The sequence below is a fragment of the Danio aesculapii genome, chromosome 1 (assembly GCF_903798145.1).
Source record: "Danio aesculapii chromosome 1, fDanAes4.1, whole genome shotgun sequence".
Lineage (NCBI taxonomy): Eukaryota > Metazoa > Chordata > Actinopteri > Cypriniformes > Danionidae > Danio > Danio aesculapii.
The window spans coordinates 10390221-10409019 of NC_079435.1; the positions used below are offsets into that span (position 1 = coordinate 10390221).

Below are 18799 nucleotides of genomic sequence, written 5' to 3' on the forward strand. Positions count from 1 at the left end.
TTGTTTCTTTCATTTATTTCCTATTGATAATCTTTTTTTTAGGTCATGGGCAGATTTATAGGCATATCACTGCATGTGTATGACTGTGTATGTGACAAAATATTAATTTGAATATATAATAAAGTTGTAGTAACATTGTCGACCCAAAAGGGGGCAGCAGAAACCATCAAAACTGGATCAGAGAGCCTGTGTTGGGGGACTGATATTAAAGACAAGGAGGTAGCCCAGGTAGGTGTTGCTTTATGCCAAAAATGCTAATGTTTTAAATGTAGTATCTCATATGTATCTGTTATTTTTCTCACATCTGTAAGATGTTCATTTGCATTCATCACATCTCTGTTTCAAATTATTCTGCTTTAGGAGGCACTGGGAGAGATGCTGAGGCCTCGTCGCTCTACCAGCCCTGTCAAAGGGGCATCGACTCACCGCAGTCCTATCAGACATTCACCTGTTAAAGTACTATGACCAGCAATACATTTTATGGAGGTTATTATTAAGTCAAGACACTGCACGGTTTTTATTTTTGTTTTTTAATTTTTGAGATTTATTTTTTAATTCATAATTTGCGAGAAAAAATTGTACTCTCAGTATTTTTTTTTTTAATTATGGAGTGATTAAAATCATGATTTTGGACTGATCTCCAAAAATCCCTCTTTAAAAATCATTGACTTTAAGATGTTAAAATACAATAAAGGAAATGAGAATTTGTACTTGACATCAGATGTTTGTTCTATAAATGTATGCAAATTAGTGTCATTTGCATATCTAAACGTGACATTTTAGAGCACTAAAAATGTTTGCAATTTTACAAATCAATTGCAAACATTTTTTAGTATAACAAATGCTCTAAAATGTCATGTCGAAATATGCAAATGACACTAATTTGCATACATTTATAGAACAAAGATCTAAAGTCAACTGGGGAAGTATGGGGTAGCTACAATTCTATTCTCTTGCAGTGTCTTGTCTTAATAATAAAATAAATTACTTCATTCTTTAAATGCTGATTTGTCTCTCTGTTTTATTCAAGGGCGGCTCATTTGATTCAGAGCTGATGAGGGTGTTACGAGAACGAGATGAGCTGCAGAACATGCTGGACAAACATGAGCGGCATCTCTCAGAAACTCAGGCCAATGTTAAAGTGCTCACAGCTGAACGCGACAAGACCAGAATGCACTACCAGCAGGTAATTGATTTGTAAATTTGGGGTTTTGAAACACACATGCACACACATTATAAAACAAAACAAAAATGTCATATACTTCATGTTACTGAGGTACACTCACTGGCCACTTTATTAGGTACACCCTACTAATACTGGGTTAAACCCCCTTTTGCCATCAGAACTGCCTTAATCCTTTGTGTCATAGATTCACAAGGTACTGGAAATATTCCTCAGAGATTTTGCTCCATATTGACATGATAGCATCACGCAGTTGCTGCAGATTTGTCAGCTGCACATCCATAATGTGAATCTCCTGTTCCATCACATCCCAAAGGTGCTCTACTGGGTTGAGAACTGGTGACTGTGGAGGCCGTTTGAGTACAGTGAACTTATTGTCATGTTCAAGAAACCAGTCTGAGATTATTCGCGCTTTATGACATGGCGTGTTCTTCTGCAGGAAGTAGCCATCAGAAGATGGGTACACTGTGGTCATAAAGGGATGGACATGGTCAGCAACAATACTCGGGTAGGCTGTGGCGTTCACACGATGCTCATTTGGTACTAATGAGCCCAAAATGTGCCAAGAGAATATCCCCCACACCATTACACCACCACCAGCCAGAACTGTATATACAAGACAGGATGGATCCATGCTTTCACGTTGTTGAGTCCAAATTCTAACCCTACCATCTGAATGTCGCAGCAGAAATCGAGACTCATCAGACCAATCTTTTCCAATCTTCTATTGTCCAATTTTGGTGAGCCTGTGCGAACTGTAGCCTCAGTTTCCTGTTCTTAGCTGACAGGAGTGGCACCCGTTGTGGTCTTCTGCTGCTGTAGTCCAGCTGCCTCAAGGTTGGACGTGTTGTGCCTTCAGAGATGCTCTTCTGTGTACATCGGTTGTAACGGTTGGTTATTTTAGGTACTGTTGACTTTCTCGAACCAGTCTGGCCATTCTCCTCTGACTTCTGGCATCAACAAGGCATTCGTGCCCACAGGACTGCTGCTAACTGGATATATTCTTTTTTGTAAACCCTAGAGATGGTTGTGCATTAAAATCCCAGTAGATCAGCAGTTTCTTAAATACTCAGACCAGCTCGTCAGGCACCAACAACCATACCATGTTCAAAGTCACTTAAATCACCTTTCTTCCCCATTCTAATGCTTAGTTTGAACTGCAGCAGATTGTCTTGACCATGTCTATATGCCTAAATGCATTGAGTTGCTGCCATGTGATTGGCTGATTAGAAATTTGCGTTAACGAGCAGTTGGACAGGTGTACCTAATAAAGTGGCCGGTGAGTGTATATCCAATAGGAATACTCAAACTCATATACGCCACCTTTTTTTCAGTAAACAACATGCCCTATTTTGTGACTTAACCCCCCTTGCAGGCTCAAGAGGAGATCGCAGCCCTCAGACGGGAGGTGATGAAGTCAAAAGCATCGCGTGGGCCCAAAAGCAGCGTGACCGCCCAGAGCATCCTAAAACGGGTTGAGACCGAACGGGACGAGGCCATCTCAGACCTCAACCGCATGACCACAGAGAGAGATAGCCTGAGAGAGAGACTCAAGGTACCACACACACACTACACATGTCATATTCACATGCATTCGTGTTCTCCAGCCTCATGGAGATGTTATTTAGGAGCACTAAAGGAAAAAATCACTTACACACTGCAGTAATAAATTGAGTCATCTCTCCGGGGACGGTAGCGATAATGCTAGGAGAGAGCTGTGCTTTTTTTAGCCCCGCTGAGTGTGTCTGTGTTCTCTTTGAACGGCACGTCGCCTCAGATCTCTCAGGAGACATCCATCAGCGAGAGAGCTCACCTGGAGCAGACGCTGGAGGACCTGCAGGCCGCTGTGCTCACGGTAAGAGCTCTGCATTTACCTGTGACGAAAGCCGGAGATGAATCTTAATACACACACTAGTTCAGAGGAAAGCAGGGAAAAGTAAAATGACATCTCAATTTTCAACAATAAGACTCATTGGAGAACAAATGAGGGTAGTTCTTCACAAACAAAATAAATGAAAGTTCTGTCATTATTTACTTCTCTACTTGTTCAGACTCTTATTTTCTGTTGAACACAACACTGAAGAATGTTGGAAACTTGTAGCCATTGACTTTCATGTTATTATATGGTTCCCAACTACAGTTTCCAACATTCTTCAAAATATCTTTTTTTGTGTTGAACCTAAAAAAGAAACTCATTAAGGTGTGGATCCACCTGAGAGTTAGTAACTCATGAGGATTTTTCATTTATTAAGTTTTTTGGGGTGAATTATGGGTATGGGTATGTTTTTTGGACTTTTCTTTTTAAAGTCATTTTGGAATTTTTATAAGGGATCTGGATGTCTCAAAGTGAATGAAAATCAGACAAGAGACGAAATTCAAATACACAAATATTTTCATTCATTTATTTTATTTTCGGCTTAATCCCTTCTTAATCCGGGGTCGCCACAGCGGAATGAACTGCCAACTTATCCAGCACATGTTTTACGCAGCGGATGCCCTTCCAGCCACAACCCATTTCTGGGAAAACAAACATTTTAAAGTAATTATAATTTGATTAGAATGTTTTCTTCATTATGAGCATTCCTCTGGCCAATACTATACTGAGCCTATGGAATACTTGATTGTGATTGTGACAAAGGTATGCTATTCCCATAATTTAACAACTGATTAAACTAATAACACTACTTGGACAGTAGTACATATATATACATTCATTAATTTTCTTTTTGGCTTAGTCTCTTTATTAATCAGGGGTCACCACAGCGGAATGAACCACCAACTTATCCAGCATATGTTTTAAGCAGCGGATGCCATTCCAGCCACAACCCAACACTGGGAAACACCCATACACTCTTGCATTCACACTCACACTACGGCCAATTTAGCAATATGGCTGTATATCGGCACTGGTGGGAGGTGTGCTTTAGTGTCCCACCAGTGACGATATACAGCCATATCGCACTGCTACGAGTGTGATATTGCGTTTATACAACAGTTCGAAAATCAAACATGAGAGTCTAACCACCCTTTTGTAAGAGGAACTACTTTTTCCGCCGTTCATTTACATCTGCAGCTGATGTCAGAACAGCAGAAACCATCACAAACGTCACTTTACAGCTAGTATTTAAATGATTCTCTAGCGTAATATCTAAAGTGATGACAAAACAGGTGATTTTTCTCACATTTTAAGTTTATAAGGCTGAACGGCATGAAATGCCATCAGTTTACAGAGATTTCTCCCAGTATTTCTCTGTTGCAATCGGGAGGTCGCAATAATTATCCCCAAAAAAGCCAAAGCAGTGCAATCACTACTAGATTACTGTTGTGTTTGCGACAAGGATAAACGGTAAACACAAGTGGACATTTCTTCTTTCTTTCTTTACTGAACTAGTCTGCAGTAACGAAAACAGGAGACTCATTAGAAACAGATGACCAACCAAAAAATAACGCAGAGCTAATACAAAGAGTGGCCAACACAAACTACATATATTCCTGATATCTGAGTCCCATCTCACACTCAATACATTATAATTACTATGGTATAAATACAGCACTGCAACACACAAAAGAAAGAGATTAACTTAGTAAGTCACTTACCAGTTTAATAATGATTTGATAAGCTGTAGTTGGAAATTACACTGTTTTTCTCTTCTAAGGGCTAATTATGCGGTCTCTGTCGCCATCTTGTGGATGGACAACGTCAACCGTCTTTGGTCTGCTCAATGACAGGCTAATGGCCGCCGACGTGCTGTCTCTCAGAAATGATAAATATTTAAAATAGGCACTATCCTTATAAATAAACTGCATAGTTGCAATCTAAACAACTACATTCTTGACTAAAAAAAGCCTCAAAAGTACATTATGTTGTCCAACAGCAGCAATATTTGTCAAACTGCAGAGTGTATTCTGCTTGTTGCTGTATGTGGGTGGAGTAATACACAAGGGATAAAGGTGAAAGGTTAAGAGGCTGGACGAGTGCTGTTATTTGCAGAATATTTCACGGCTATCAGCCAATCAGATTCAATAACCAGACAGAACTGTTGTATATATATTTTTTGGTTCCTCCAAGGTTCAGTTATTTCTTAAAACCTTAGCACAAAAACGTTGTATAAATAAATATATTATACAAAAAAAAATTAATGGAATGTTCTTACAAACTTTTTAAAAAATATATGGATGCATTCAAAAGTTAACTAAAATTAACAAAAACAAACAAATCAATTTCAGAAATAACTTTCATAAGGCAATGGTTAGCAAAACATGCTTGGAACATTGTTGTTAGCTGTATTGTACTATACTATGCTACAAACTGTATAATATAAATTATTGTTATTGCTATGAATTGTTCTTCTCTTTTGTCATTCTGTTTGCCAGCTGGAGCAGGAGCGCGGGGAACAGAAATGCAGACATACTCAGATGAGAGAGAACATGATGGGGCTGGAGGAGGAATTGCACACACTTACTCGAAAACTCAGTGCCAGTGAAGAAGAACTGATTCGCTGTAGAAATGAGTGCAGCAGCCTCAGGTACATTCACACAGTGTTGTGTATATATTTATATATTAGTAGCATATGTAGTAATTGTGTGTGTGTGTGTGTGTGTGTGTGTGTGTGTGTGTGTGTGTGTGTGTGTGCGTGTGTGTGTGTGTGTGTGTATCAGACTGGCAAATAATCAGATGGAAACTTCTCTAAGTGAGAATCAGAGGAGACTGACCAACAGGATTGGAGAACTGCAAAACTCTCAGGAGAGAAATAAATCGCTGGATGAGATGAATGGTGAGAAATCCAAAAAATAAATGTAAAGTTTAAACTGCTACTAAACAGATGTCTTCCTTTACTATGTTAAAATTTTTAGTAGCAGATGTGAAATTAGGATACATTTGGTTAAAGTATACTACTGTTCAAAAGGTTTTTTTTCTAAAAAATAATAATAATAGTTCAGCAAAGATGCATAAAAATAATCAAAACTGACAGTAAAGACATTTATAGTGTTCCAAAAATTTCTAATAAATGTATTTGAATGTGCAGGTGATTGTCTTCAGAAGCATTTTTTGTTGTGCTGGTTAAAAGTCTCTTCACATTCCAACAGTAATTATTAAAGTAAATGATCTAAATGTATTTACAGGTATATGTATTTTTATATTCTGGGTAAGGGCATAAAGCAAACAATGTTCATCCAATTAAATATTGTTGGGCTGATAATTCTCATGATTCTGATAGGTAACCCAAACTGTCTGTTAGCAAATGTAGATATGGACAACAGCGCACCCGTTCACGCAGATCCGCCGTTAGTGCGTATACATGCACTGTGCGTTCATGTGCACACGAGAGATATATGCACAGAAGTGTTGTTCAGCCACTGAAATCTCTCAGTGAAAGATTGATGTGACTATTTCTGGTTTCATAAGTAATTTTTATTTAGTTTAACAACAAAACAGAAGAAAACAGCGCTATTCCACCTAGCCTGCTTTACTGAGGTGAAGTTGGCTTTATATTCACATCACATTGGTTCATTTTTGAACAATGACTATGTTTACATGGACATCAGTAATCAAATTATTTCCCTTGATCTAAATAAGACAATAATAAGTTTAAGACGTTTACATGAGTTGTTTTTTGAATGTTCCTTTCATGATCCTGTTTTACATATTATAGCACATAATTCGATTAACGTCATTGCGTCACCACGCTATCCTCGTTTCCTCCGGAGTTTTATGTAATTTCAGGTGTTTCATTTTTAATTTGTCGACTTTAACTATAGTTTGGCGCTTTCACTTTCACTCTGGAACATTTCAACGAGATATTGGATGCAACTATAAACTGCTGGAAGAGTGTAGTTTTAATGGAAGTTCATACCGCACGCTGAATGGGAGAAAAAAAAACCTCTGCATTTTGCGATGCAGGTGTCTGTGGTCTTCACTGACTTGGTGCAGATAATAGTGTCAAACAGCCGTGTGTGTATAGACTATCCTGTCGCAAAACGCGGTGACAAGTCCTACATGACGGTAATAGTTTGATTACCGTTTACATGTCTGTACTGCACTTCAATAATGCGAATAAAATCAGCATACTTAACATGTCTTAATTCCATTTCTCTTTAATTGGATTATGACCAGATCACCTACTGCACCTTTAATTTGATATTTCTGTTCACAATGAATCCTGAAAAAGTGGGAAATAATATTATGCGCAATATTGTTTTCGACATTGATAATACTAAGAAATACTAAGAAATACTTCAAAGCAGCATTCATAATAAAATATTTCTGAATATTTATGTCACTGAAGACTGGGGTAATGATGTGGAAAACAATTAGCTTTGATTCACAGGAATAAAATATATTCAAATAGAAAATAGTTATTTTTAATTGTAATAATATTTCTTGATTATTTTTTATAATATATAAATGTTTTTTTAATAAAGTTATATAAAAACTCAAATTTTTAATATCATAAAAATATTACTGTTTTAATCAAATTATTGCAACTTGTTTGGACATGAAAGTGTTTTTTGTCAAAAAAAAAAAGACATTTGATGGATAGTGAATTGTTTTGAATGAATGTTCTGAATTCTTCATTTAGATTGTATAATGAATTCATTTAAGAGTTTTAAGGGTGTTTATGTATCACTGACTCTCAGTTCTATTTGTGTTTGAGACTCTCTGATGCGACAGGTGACTGTTTTGCGGGAGGAACTGAACACACTGCGGGCTACAATCTCACAACTGGACCAGCAAAGAAACACACTGCAGGAACACCTGGAGAAGAAGAGCGATCTGATCAACACAGCCAATCACCAGCTGGAAGAGAATGTAAAAACACCTGCGTACACCTATTTATTTACATGGTTCTAACGGGTCACGGAATTTCTGGAATATCATGGAATTTACAAAGGTCTATTGCAGACATTGAAGGACATAGATTTTTAAAGATTAATTTGTCTATGTCAAGGAATATCAGGGATATTTGTTTGTCATTTAAAATTGGACCTTTAAAAAAATCTATTAATTAATTTTACTTTCTTTTTTACCAAAATTTCTGATTATTGTGGGCAAAAATGGCAGTTTTGGCGACACATTTTCATAAAATTGCAGCATTTGCGGCAATATTTAGCAAATTCTTGTGTTGTTTTGTTGTAATATTATTTACAAATTTACACAAATCTTACTTCTTCATTACTTTTTTTTTTTTACATCTAGAGCCATTGGTTTCTATAACTGATATAAAGAGAACGCTGAGAGAAATAAAGTGAGAACTGTATAACCAGATAAAACCTACAGTACTCTATGACTCTATATGACTCTAAATGCTGAAAATAAATAATTTTTAAAATCTCTTCAACAACAGTATTAGAAAAACCATGTTAAAAATGTACATTTTAGTGACCGATACAAAGAATATAGCTTTGATCAAATAGGCTCTGGCTGAATTTGCGTATTGATGATGAAACATGACACGTCAAAAAATCTCTGGTAGCCTTCAGTTTTTGGTAGCTCAAAGTAAGTGGCCTGAATAGAAAATACATTATTGACTATATAAAAAGAAATACAATTACTATATTGTTTTATTAATTTATTTATTTTCTTTTTATCAATTTATCAATCCTTTTCTTTTGACAATACCAGTTAGCGCTAATGCAAATGGAAAAATATATTAATAGTGGATCCTTGATGCATGAAATTAACATACTGTACAACATAATTTGTGAGCCAGTGCAAAAGCATTGAAATTGGCTATAGATTAATAGACGTCAGACTAGAAGTTTTGCGTGCCCTGCAAAGGTGAATCACACCTGCACTGCCTGACATACTCGAGGTATTGCACACCAGATGTGCACTTTTTATGCACTTTAAACTGCAAATATAATGTTATTTCATATAAAACAAAGCAGATTGTGTGGAAGGAATTTGAGCAGAGTCCTTGCTATCAAAGCACATGTGCACCAATTAAAAAAATGCAAGCTACCCTAAATTTAGCATAATTTTGCGTTCAATTCAGCTTTTTATTATTTTTTTCCATTTAGTTTTTTATTGCAGTTTCCAAATTCACATACAGATAGGGTTTTCCACAGTGTATTTACAAACCAATCAAACATCGGATTCCCGAAATTGTAGAAATAAATAAAATTATAAAATACAAAAAATTCCATTAATAAATATGGTTACATTAATGATTCAAGCACATTATAAGAAACAAGAAAAACAAAACACGTATAATTGTTTTGTATATCATCAAAAAAAAAAAAGAAACAGTTAAAATTTATTTGTTTCTTTTCAGATACAATTCAATTGTGTACTTTTTTAACCATATTGTGGCACCCAGCTGCAATCTAGCCCTTATCTTACTTTTTCCTTTTTTATTATCTAAACTATGTACATATAAAACTGTGAGGATGGTACTTTTTGATCTTTCATGTAATATATATATATATATATATATATATATATATATATATATATATATATATATATATATATATATATATATATATATATATATATATATATATACACACACATATTTTTTTAAATATGTATTGTTCTTCTTACTATCTTTCTGTTATGTTTTCTCTCATTACTAAAAATAATACACAAAATAAACTAAATAAAATTCACATCTTTCTGACTATTCATTCTATAGTAAATCTGGTCTTAATGGAAGAATATATTCTACCCATTTTCTCCATGTCTCATTAAACTCCTCAGTCTGTAAATGACGGTTCATTGTTAGCCCCTCCATTTTATAGATTTCATAAATTATGTCAAACCAGTGACCAATTTGAGGTATTTCACGCTGTAACCATTTTTTTGGTTATGGCTTTTTTCAGCAAAATCAACAAAATTTGTAGCAGTTTTTTGTCAGATTTTTCTTCTAAAATAGGATCGATTCAGCTTCTTAATAGTTGATATTCTGGTTTAGTGTGGGAACCCTGTATTTAGCAAATGCTTTCTGTTAAGTTAGTACTGTACATTTATTGATAATATTATTTTTCTCCAGGAGAAAACCATAAGGAGTTTGAAGCTGAGAGCTGAGGATCTTGAGACGACTCTAATGTGAGTTCTCTGTTCATTTCTCCTCATGCATAGTGACTCTTACCAAAGATGTAACTCACTGTATGATTTTCTGTTCAATGCGCAGCGTGTTATGCTCCCCATCCAGGTATAAACTCACAGCTGATGTTGGTGTATCACAGTTAGATGTCGTAGTTGTTCTCGGCTGTAGCTCATGTTTTTTATTTCATTGGTAGCAAATGATTACACAGTCCTCTTGTTGAGGTTTATTTTGCGCTAAAACACATCTGGCATTGTTGTAACATGTATTATTATTATTATTTCAGTTTTACTTTTAGTTGTTTTAGAGTTTCATGTTAAAATTAAAAAGGTTTTAAATCTTTTATTTCCGCTATTGTTTATATCGCAACACAAAGATTTTTTAATAGTTCATTAAAACTGTATTTATCATATGCATATTCGTTCGGTTACTAAATATTTTTATAGAATTAGTTTGTGCAGTTTTCCCATTACATAGTATCCTCAGTGCATGTATTACTATTAAATAGCATTTGTAGATTTACCTGAGTGTATGTGTTTTAAGTAAGTGTTAGTCAGATTAACACACCCTAATATGTAAAATGGTGCATTTCTTTCTAATGATTTATGATTATGATATACTAGGAGTGGGCGATATGGACAAAACAATCACAATAAATGAATCTATATTCATTATCATGATAAATTTGACATTTCTATTTAAGTTCAAATTTTGTTTTTAATTTTTGCGTGTTTTTAAAAAAATGAAAAATAACATTTACATTATATTGAACATTTTTCATTATATTGTGATAACTAGAAAAGTGAAGTTCGTAGACAAACTGTATGGTGGTTTGAGAAAGCCTAGTCTGAATGTTTATTGCTAGAATGATTTGGTATGTTGTTAGTTTGTTCAATGTAAAGTCAATGGCAGTTTTTTACAATGGAAGTCAATGGGACAGTTGCTAGGGTGCCATAAGGGGTTGCTAGGCTGTGTCTAGTGAGTTGAAAGGCCATCAGTAATTGGCAGATTGGTAGTCGGAGTTAAATGAGCCCAACCTTAGGTCTGTATGACAGTCTGGTACAAAGTTTTGAGGTCACAAAGTTTGGCCCAATGTTAAGTCAATGGCACTTTTCCAAATTTTCCAGTTGGATCAATTGGAAAAGATATAGCAACTTAATTCAGTATAATTAGCAGGTTTGGAGTTAGTTTGGTGGTTGTATGAATGGTCTAGGATGAGATGCGTTCTTAAAATAGTCAAGAAGAATAAGTTCATGTAGTATAACAGTATGTTGGCTTTCTCAAGCCACCATAATTATCATTATTATTTTACACCCAGTCCTATGATAAATGAATGAGAAGTGGGTAATAACAATGTGACTTCCTGCCCGCAGAGCTTTAAGAGACACCATATCTGGCAGAGAAAGAGAGCTGGATGTTCTCAGAAGAAAGTTGTCAGACTCTGAGAAAGAAATGGACACGGTGATGAAGGTCAAAGATGAAACATCACAAGAAAACGGTCAGCTGAGAGATGACCTTGACAAAGCACATCAGGAAAATCAGGTACTCTACACCAAACAATTGTATGCAAAGGCATCCTATTAAATAAGATACCAAGCCCTGAAATTGACTTTTATTTCAGACCCTACAGTTCAAGCTGGATGAGGCGAATCTGGAAATAGGGGACTTGCAGAAAAAAGTGAAAGATCACATTGAAGACATCTCACGTACTGAAGATTTGCTGTCTGCTAAGGTGATGAATCACTTAAAGGGATAGTTCACCCAAAAATGAACATTTATTACTCATCCTCAAGTAGTTATAAACCTTTCAAGTGGTTTCTTTCTTCTGTCGAAAACAAAGCTGGAAAACTGACCATTGACTATTTCAACATTTTTCAAAATATCTTCTTTTGTGTTCTACAGAAGAAAGAAACTGTAACAGATTTGGAACAGGGTTGAGTAAATCTTGGGGGAAAATGCATCATCATCACCTGCATCTTGTTTGCTGTTCTTCAGGAGCATGAGTGTAGAGAACTGCAAGAATCTCGAAGGAAAGAGTCTCTTCTGGTGGAAAGCTGGGAGGACCAGGCCCGACGTGCTGAAACCACAGTCATTGAACTCCGTCTTGAGCTTCACAACGCTAACTCAGAGATTCTTCGACTCAGAGAAAGAGCAGATAGTCTAGAGAACAAACTCCAACAGGTCAGCTGGTCATCATGATGCTTGCTGGTTAATATTGGTTAAAACACCTGAGTAGTGGCTAATGGGGATCTTAATAAACAATAACAAATATGCAGGAGACAGAATTAGTTTACTCAAAAAATGAAAATTCAGTCGTTAATTACTTACCCTGATGAAGTTCCAACCACCTTGAGACCTTCATTCATCTTCAGAACAGAAATGAAGATATTTTAGATGATATCCAGGAGCTCTCTCATCCTCTATAGACAGCTAATGCTTTAAGCCAAACATCATCAAGCACAACCTATGTTGCCAGAGCTCCTCACTCAGGTACTGAGCAGTTATAAGTCAGTCTCTCATTAAGTGCGGTTTGTTGCTGTGTGTCCAGGCACTAAGTGCGGAGAGAAGCTGTACTAGTCAGCTGTCTCAGTTAAACCGAAAAATGATTCACATGGAGGAGGATCTGTGTCAGGCGCGGACTGAGCACACACAGGCGCAGGCAGACCTGGAAAAAACACGGGAGCTCTGCGTCAAACTGGATGCCAGCAAAGACACTGTGAGTGTTCAGATGGGATTAAATCAGTCTGCCAGTAAAATGCTCTTTTTTAGTCTTACCTACTTGTCATTGGAACAAAAATTATTCAATTTTAGCACGTCTACTGATATTAGATCTTAGCTGAGTGATGCTATATATATTTAATAAGACCTTGCTTTTACCTACAGTAAAAATTTCCCCTTTAGACATGATGACCCATGTCAGACTGGAATACTAATACAAGTTAGCAACATGGTAATTCATGGTAGAAACATGCTAGCAATAAATGTGTTCATGTTAAAACATGTTAAAATATCTTAAGTTTAAAAACATGTTAACAACATGTTAATTCATGCTAAAAACTTGCTAGCAACATGCATTTACATGCTAGAAATGTGCTAGTAAATTGCCAGTTCTCAGTAAGATAAAGCTGATTCATATTTACAATTCTGTAATATACAAAACATGCTAGCAACATGCTAATTCTTGCTAGAACCATCCTAATGTTAAAACATGCTAATGACATTCTAATTCACACGATAAAGCATGCTAGAAACATGCCAACAACATGCTAACAGCAAGTTGATTTGTGTGAACAATGTTCTTACATACTAGCACTTGCTAGCAACTTGCACATTTTTGTTAGCAACATCTTAAGGTTAAAAACATGCGAATGACATTGTAATTTGTTATAAAAACATGCTAGCAGCATGCATATTCTAAGTAAAAGCAAGCTCTTTGATATTACTAATATTGTAGCATACTAAAACATGCTAGCAAGATTCCAATTCTTGCTAGAAACATCTTAATGTTAAAACCTGCTAATTACATTCTTATTCATGTTATAAAACATGCTAGAAACATGTTAGCAATGTTCTCAGTAACTGCAAGTTGATTTGTATAACCAAATGTTCTTACATACAAGAACATACTAGCAACTTGCGAATTTTTGCTTGCAATATCCAAATTAATGTTAAAAACATGCTAATTACATTCAAGTTTGTTATAAAAACATGCTAGAAGCATGTGAGTTCTCAGTATCAGTAAGCTGACTCATATTACTTATATTGTAACATACTACAACATGCTAGCGACATGCTAATTATTGCTAGCAACATCCTAATTATTGTTAAAATATGCTGATGACATTTTAATTCATGTTATAAAACATGCTAGCAATTTCAAATTCTAAATAACAGCAAGCTGATTCGTATGAACTATGTTCTAACAAACTAGAACATGCTAGCAACGTCCTAATTAATGTTAAACCATGCTACCTACTTGCTAATAATTCTAGAAGCATGCTAGCAACATACAAATTCATGCTAGAAACATGCAGATTCATGCAGCTTTGTCAAACCAACATCAAAGTTTGACAACAAACTTTACTCATCTAGTTTAAAGTTTATTGTCATAAGCATTTTTCATAAACTGGACTGAAGTGTGCTAAATGTACTTCTGCAGGTGCAGCGTGAGCTAGAATCCTGCTGCTCTGAGATCGAGTTGTTACAGAAGCAGCTGACCAGTGAACGTCTGTCCGTCCAGACTCTAGAGAGCCTGCTGGTGTCCGCTAGAGAAAAAGAGCTACAGAGGCAACTCACCTTTCAGGAAAGACAGACTGAAATAGAAATCCTCAAGGACAAACTTAGCATGGCTGACAGTAAAGCGTGAGTTTAGTACACACACTTATGTTTTTTCCCTCACTTTATTTCAACCTTACAACTGCTGTTTTTTAACATCTCTAGGAATTCTCAGAGCAGAGAAATGGCTCAACTGAAGACACGATCATGCCAGCTGGAGGCAGATCTGGAGATGACCAAGAGACATCTGTCTACTGAACGCTTCGAAAGGTGAGACACAAGCCATAACGGGATACTTAATTCTGTGTGAAATCAAACGTTTGGAGTTGTGGTCCTTCTCTGATGATGTTAATTTGATGGCTTCAGCCACAATATACTTATTATTATTATTATTATTATTATTATTATTGTACTTATTATTATTATTATTATTATTTCCGTCTACACTAATCCAGATACATTTGTTGGTGCCAGATGTGCTGATCTGAGTTTTTCAGAAACTATTCATCAACTGGTATTTTCACACGCAACCATCTCTAGGGTTTACAGAGAATGGTCAGAGTAAGAGAAAATATCCAGTGAGCGGCAGTTCTGTGGGCGCAAATGCCTTGTTGATTCTAGAGGTCAGAGGAGAATGGCCAGACTGGTTCCAGCTGATAGAAAGGCAACAGTAACTCAAATAACCACTCATTACAACTGAGGTCTGCAGAAGAGCATCTCTGAAAGCACAACACATCCAACCTTGAGGCGGATGGGCTACAGCAGCAGAAGACCACACCAGGTGCCACTCCTGTCAGCTAAGAACAGGAAACTGAGGCTACAATTCACACAGGCTCACCAAAATTGGACATTAGAAGATTGGAAAAACGTTGCCTGGTCTGATGAGTATCTATTTCTGCTGCAACATTCAAATGGTAGGGTCAGAATTTGGTGTCAACAACATGAGAGCATGGATCCATCCTGCCTTGTATCAACGGTTCAGGCTGGTGGTGGTGGTGTAATGGTGTGGGGGATATTCTCCTGGCACAATTTGGGCTCATTAGTACCAATTGAGTATCATGTCAACGCCACAGCCCATCTGAGTATTGTTGCTGACCATGTCAACCCTTTATGACCACAGTGTACCCATCTTCTGATGTGTTATCCTCCTTCCAGCAGGATAACACGCCATGTTATAAAGCGTGAATCATCTCAGGCTGGTTTCTTGAACATGACAATGAGTTCACTGTTCTCAAATGGCCTCCACAGTCACCAGAGCTCAATCCAATAGAGCACCTTTGGGATATTGTGGAACAGGAGATTTGCATCATGGATGTGCAGCCGACAAATCAGCAGCAACTGCGTGATGCTATCATGTCAATATGGAGCAAAATCTCTGAGGAATACTTCCAGTACTTTGTTAAATCTATGCCACAAAGGATTAAGGCAGTTCTGAAAGCAAAAGGAGGTTCAACCCGGTACTAGTAAGATGTACCTAATTAAGTGGCCAGTGAGTGCATATACATCATTATACATAAACGCAAATAGTAATAAGTAGATGTAAATAGTACATATAGATAAGGATTTTCTTCCATACCATGCCCCTTTTAGGGGCCGTTCACACGGAATGCGCTTTTCCTTTAAAACACAATACTTTTCTATGGTTTTTAAATATAAATACACTTGACGGATGTCTTTGACCATTATGTTGGTGTCTCGCGTTTTTTGAAGCACCCTACATGTGAGTGTCAAGGTTTTTAGACGGCTTATCAAGTTAAAAGATGTGGGCCAATCAGAATAGCTTGGAAGTGGAACAACCGTTGCAAGCTTCTGTTTATAGTTTTATTTACTATTTTATCATGGTGGAGGAGGTGCTCATTACGCCTTTGTCCAGATATCCTGATATATCTTCACATGCTTATAATAACATGTTGTTTTCCTATTTCTAATGGGTTCACTATTGTCGTTATTACATCAAGTTCATAATATCGTGTCACATAGACCTCGTGCTGTGTTGCACTGTGCTTTTTTTAAAGTCCGCATGAACTGAAAGCTGCAACCGTTTTTTTTTCGTATTGTGATGCAGTTCCTGGAGATATTAAAGGAGAAAACAGTGGGCGTGGCTTGTTTTTTCTACTGCGAGCTGATTGGATGTAGTAAAGTAGGCATTTCATTCAGAAAGATCAGGAAAAAGGTTTTAGAAGAGTTATTACACAGTTATAGACACCTCCTCCTCACCTGTTCTGTTTGTTGTCAAAACTGACAGTTGGAGGGGCGAGGTTAAATATGTTAGCCACGCCCAAAACCTCAGATGTATGCTGAGAATTTTTTTTTCTTAATGACATGCACAGATAAATTGTTCACCACAAAACTAGCAAAGTAAGCGTACAAAATCATATGGTTAGTTTTGATTTCATTTGCATTTTAAACATATTCATGAGGGCTGTGTCTCCCGTTTTAGACGTTGAGATGCGTTCGCTGTAAATGAGCCCTTACTGTTTGTTTTCTACGAGCGAATGATGTGCAAAAAGAAAGCCCCGACACAACTCAATATTCTGTTTCAGTTAAAAGTACATCAACATACTGAAATAAAAGTTTTGGCAGCTTCCATTTCACGCAGACTTTGTAAATGTTAATTCTCTGTGGTCTGAATAATGAGACCTGTCTATGTTTATCAGGGAGCGTGCGGTTCAGGAGCTGCGCAGACAGGGTCTCTCAGCCATTTCTCCTGTCCTCACCTCCACAATGCGCTCCTCATCCTCGTCCCATCGTCGCTCTCTGAGTCCTCACAGATCCTGGTCTCCTGAACACTCTCACCACAGCACTCCTGACCCACTGCTGCTGTCTCACTATCCCGACAGGTGCGATTAAATCAGACGGCCATTCTGGTTAGCACATTTGATTTCGTTTGTTTATTAAACTGTTTATGCTCTAACAGGAATCTAACTTTTAGGGACCTTCACGACTGAGACGTCAATCTTTGATCAGTCTTGGATTTACTCTGAAGACAATCAATAGACTGTGATCTTTTGGGACATTGTGAGCGTGCATTTCAATAAACAGCTTTTTTACTATGAATTTAAAAGGGTGTTTACTGTTTTAAACTGAGTATTAAAGGGTTAGCTCACCTAAAAATGCTAATTCTGTCATCATTTAGTCACCTTTCACTTGTTCAAAACCTAAATGAGTCTTATTCTTCTGTTGAATACAAAAGATGATATTTTGATGAATGCTTGTAAGTGGCACCCATTGACTTTCATAGTAATTTTATTTCCTATTATGGGAGTCAATGGGTGCCATCAACCAGCATTGGTTAGAATACCTAAACAGAAGAAAGAAACTCATAAAGCTTTAAAACCACATTCATTCATTCATTTTCCTTCGGCTTAGTCTGATTTATCAGGGTGGCCACAGGGGAATGAACTATTCCTGCAAATGTTTTACCCAGCGGACGCCCTTCTAGCCGCTACCCAGTACTGGGAAATCAAAACCACATAAGGGAGAGTAATTATATAGATAGTAAGATATGAACCTGATATAAACATCCAACTTTCTCAGTTTGTCACTGACCAATCAAATGCTCTCTAGTATCTCACATGCCCCACCCCCTTCAAGCCACTTCTCATTTGCATTTTATTTTATGCGCTTAAGCTCAACCACTTTGACTGACAGAGCTGAGATAAAAACGAAACACTATTGGCTGTATTTTTGAAGGGGAGGGGCCACTATATGGCCTGCCTTCCCTTTAAATTTCCATTGAGATTGTCAAACATCGAATAAAAATGCACATTTCAAAGCATTCCTGGGACCTTTAATGTTGTACTGTATATAGGTTTAAAGAGTAACTTAATAGCAATATTTGGTTGGTCTCACACGAGGCACCAACAATTTTAGTGCTAATTTTGGTCTTTAATATTGACGCTAATATTGGTATTATCAATATTGATATTTTAATTTGTCCGATGATTGGTTTCATACATTTTTTTAAATCAAAAACACCACGTATTAAGTGAATACATACACTCACCAGCCACTTTATTAGGTACACCTGTCCAACTGCTCGTTAACGCAAATTTCTAATCAGTACATCACATGGCAGCTACTCAATGCATTTAGGCACGTAGACATGGTCAGGACGATCTGCTGAAGTTCAAACCAAGCATCAGAATAGGGAAGAAAGGTGATTTAAGTGACTTTGAATGTGGTATGGTTGTCGGTGCCAGATGGGCTGGTCTGAGTTTTTCAGAAAATTATGATCTGTTGGGATTGTCACGCACAACTATGTCTAGGGTTTACAGAGAATGGCCAGAAA

At 36.7% G+C, this 18799-nt stretch overlaps 1 protein-coding gene across 1 annotated transcript; it reads left to right on the plus strand.

Moving 5' to 3' along the window:
* Positions 1-372: 372 nt before the first annotated feature.
* tsga10 (testis specific, 10) lies at positions 373-17598 on the plus strand. Its single transcript, XM_056466105.1, has 16 exons — positions 373-456; positions 1031-1186; positions 2559-2738; positions 2961-3038; positions 5558-5709; positions 5843-5958; positions 7840-7994; positions 10180-10235; positions 11607-11775; positions 11855-11965; positions 12229-12414; positions 12782-12949; positions 14393-14595; positions 14674-14778; positions 17166-17348; positions 17426-17598. The coding sequence occupies exons 1-16, from the start codon at positions 376-378 to the stop codon at positions 17454-17456; spliced, it is 2130 nt and encodes a 709-aa protein (XP_056322080.1). The 5' UTR covers positions 373-375; the 3' UTR covers positions 17457-17598.
* The last annotated feature ends 1201 nt before the right edge of the window (positions 17599-18799 follow it).

Coding starts and splice junctions, on each gene's coding strand:
- tsga10 (XM_056466105.1), top strand. CDS start 376: ATGCTGAGGCCTCGTCGCTCTACCAGCCCTGTCAAAGGGGCATCGACT. Junction 457..1,030: donor TCAGACATTCACCTGTTAAA/GTACTATGACCA, acceptor GTTTTATTCAAG/GGCGGCTCATTTGATTCAGA. Junction 10,236..11,606: donor GATCTTGAGACGACTCTAAT/GTGAGTTCTCTG, acceptor TCCTGCCCGCAG/AGCTTTAAGAGACACCATAT.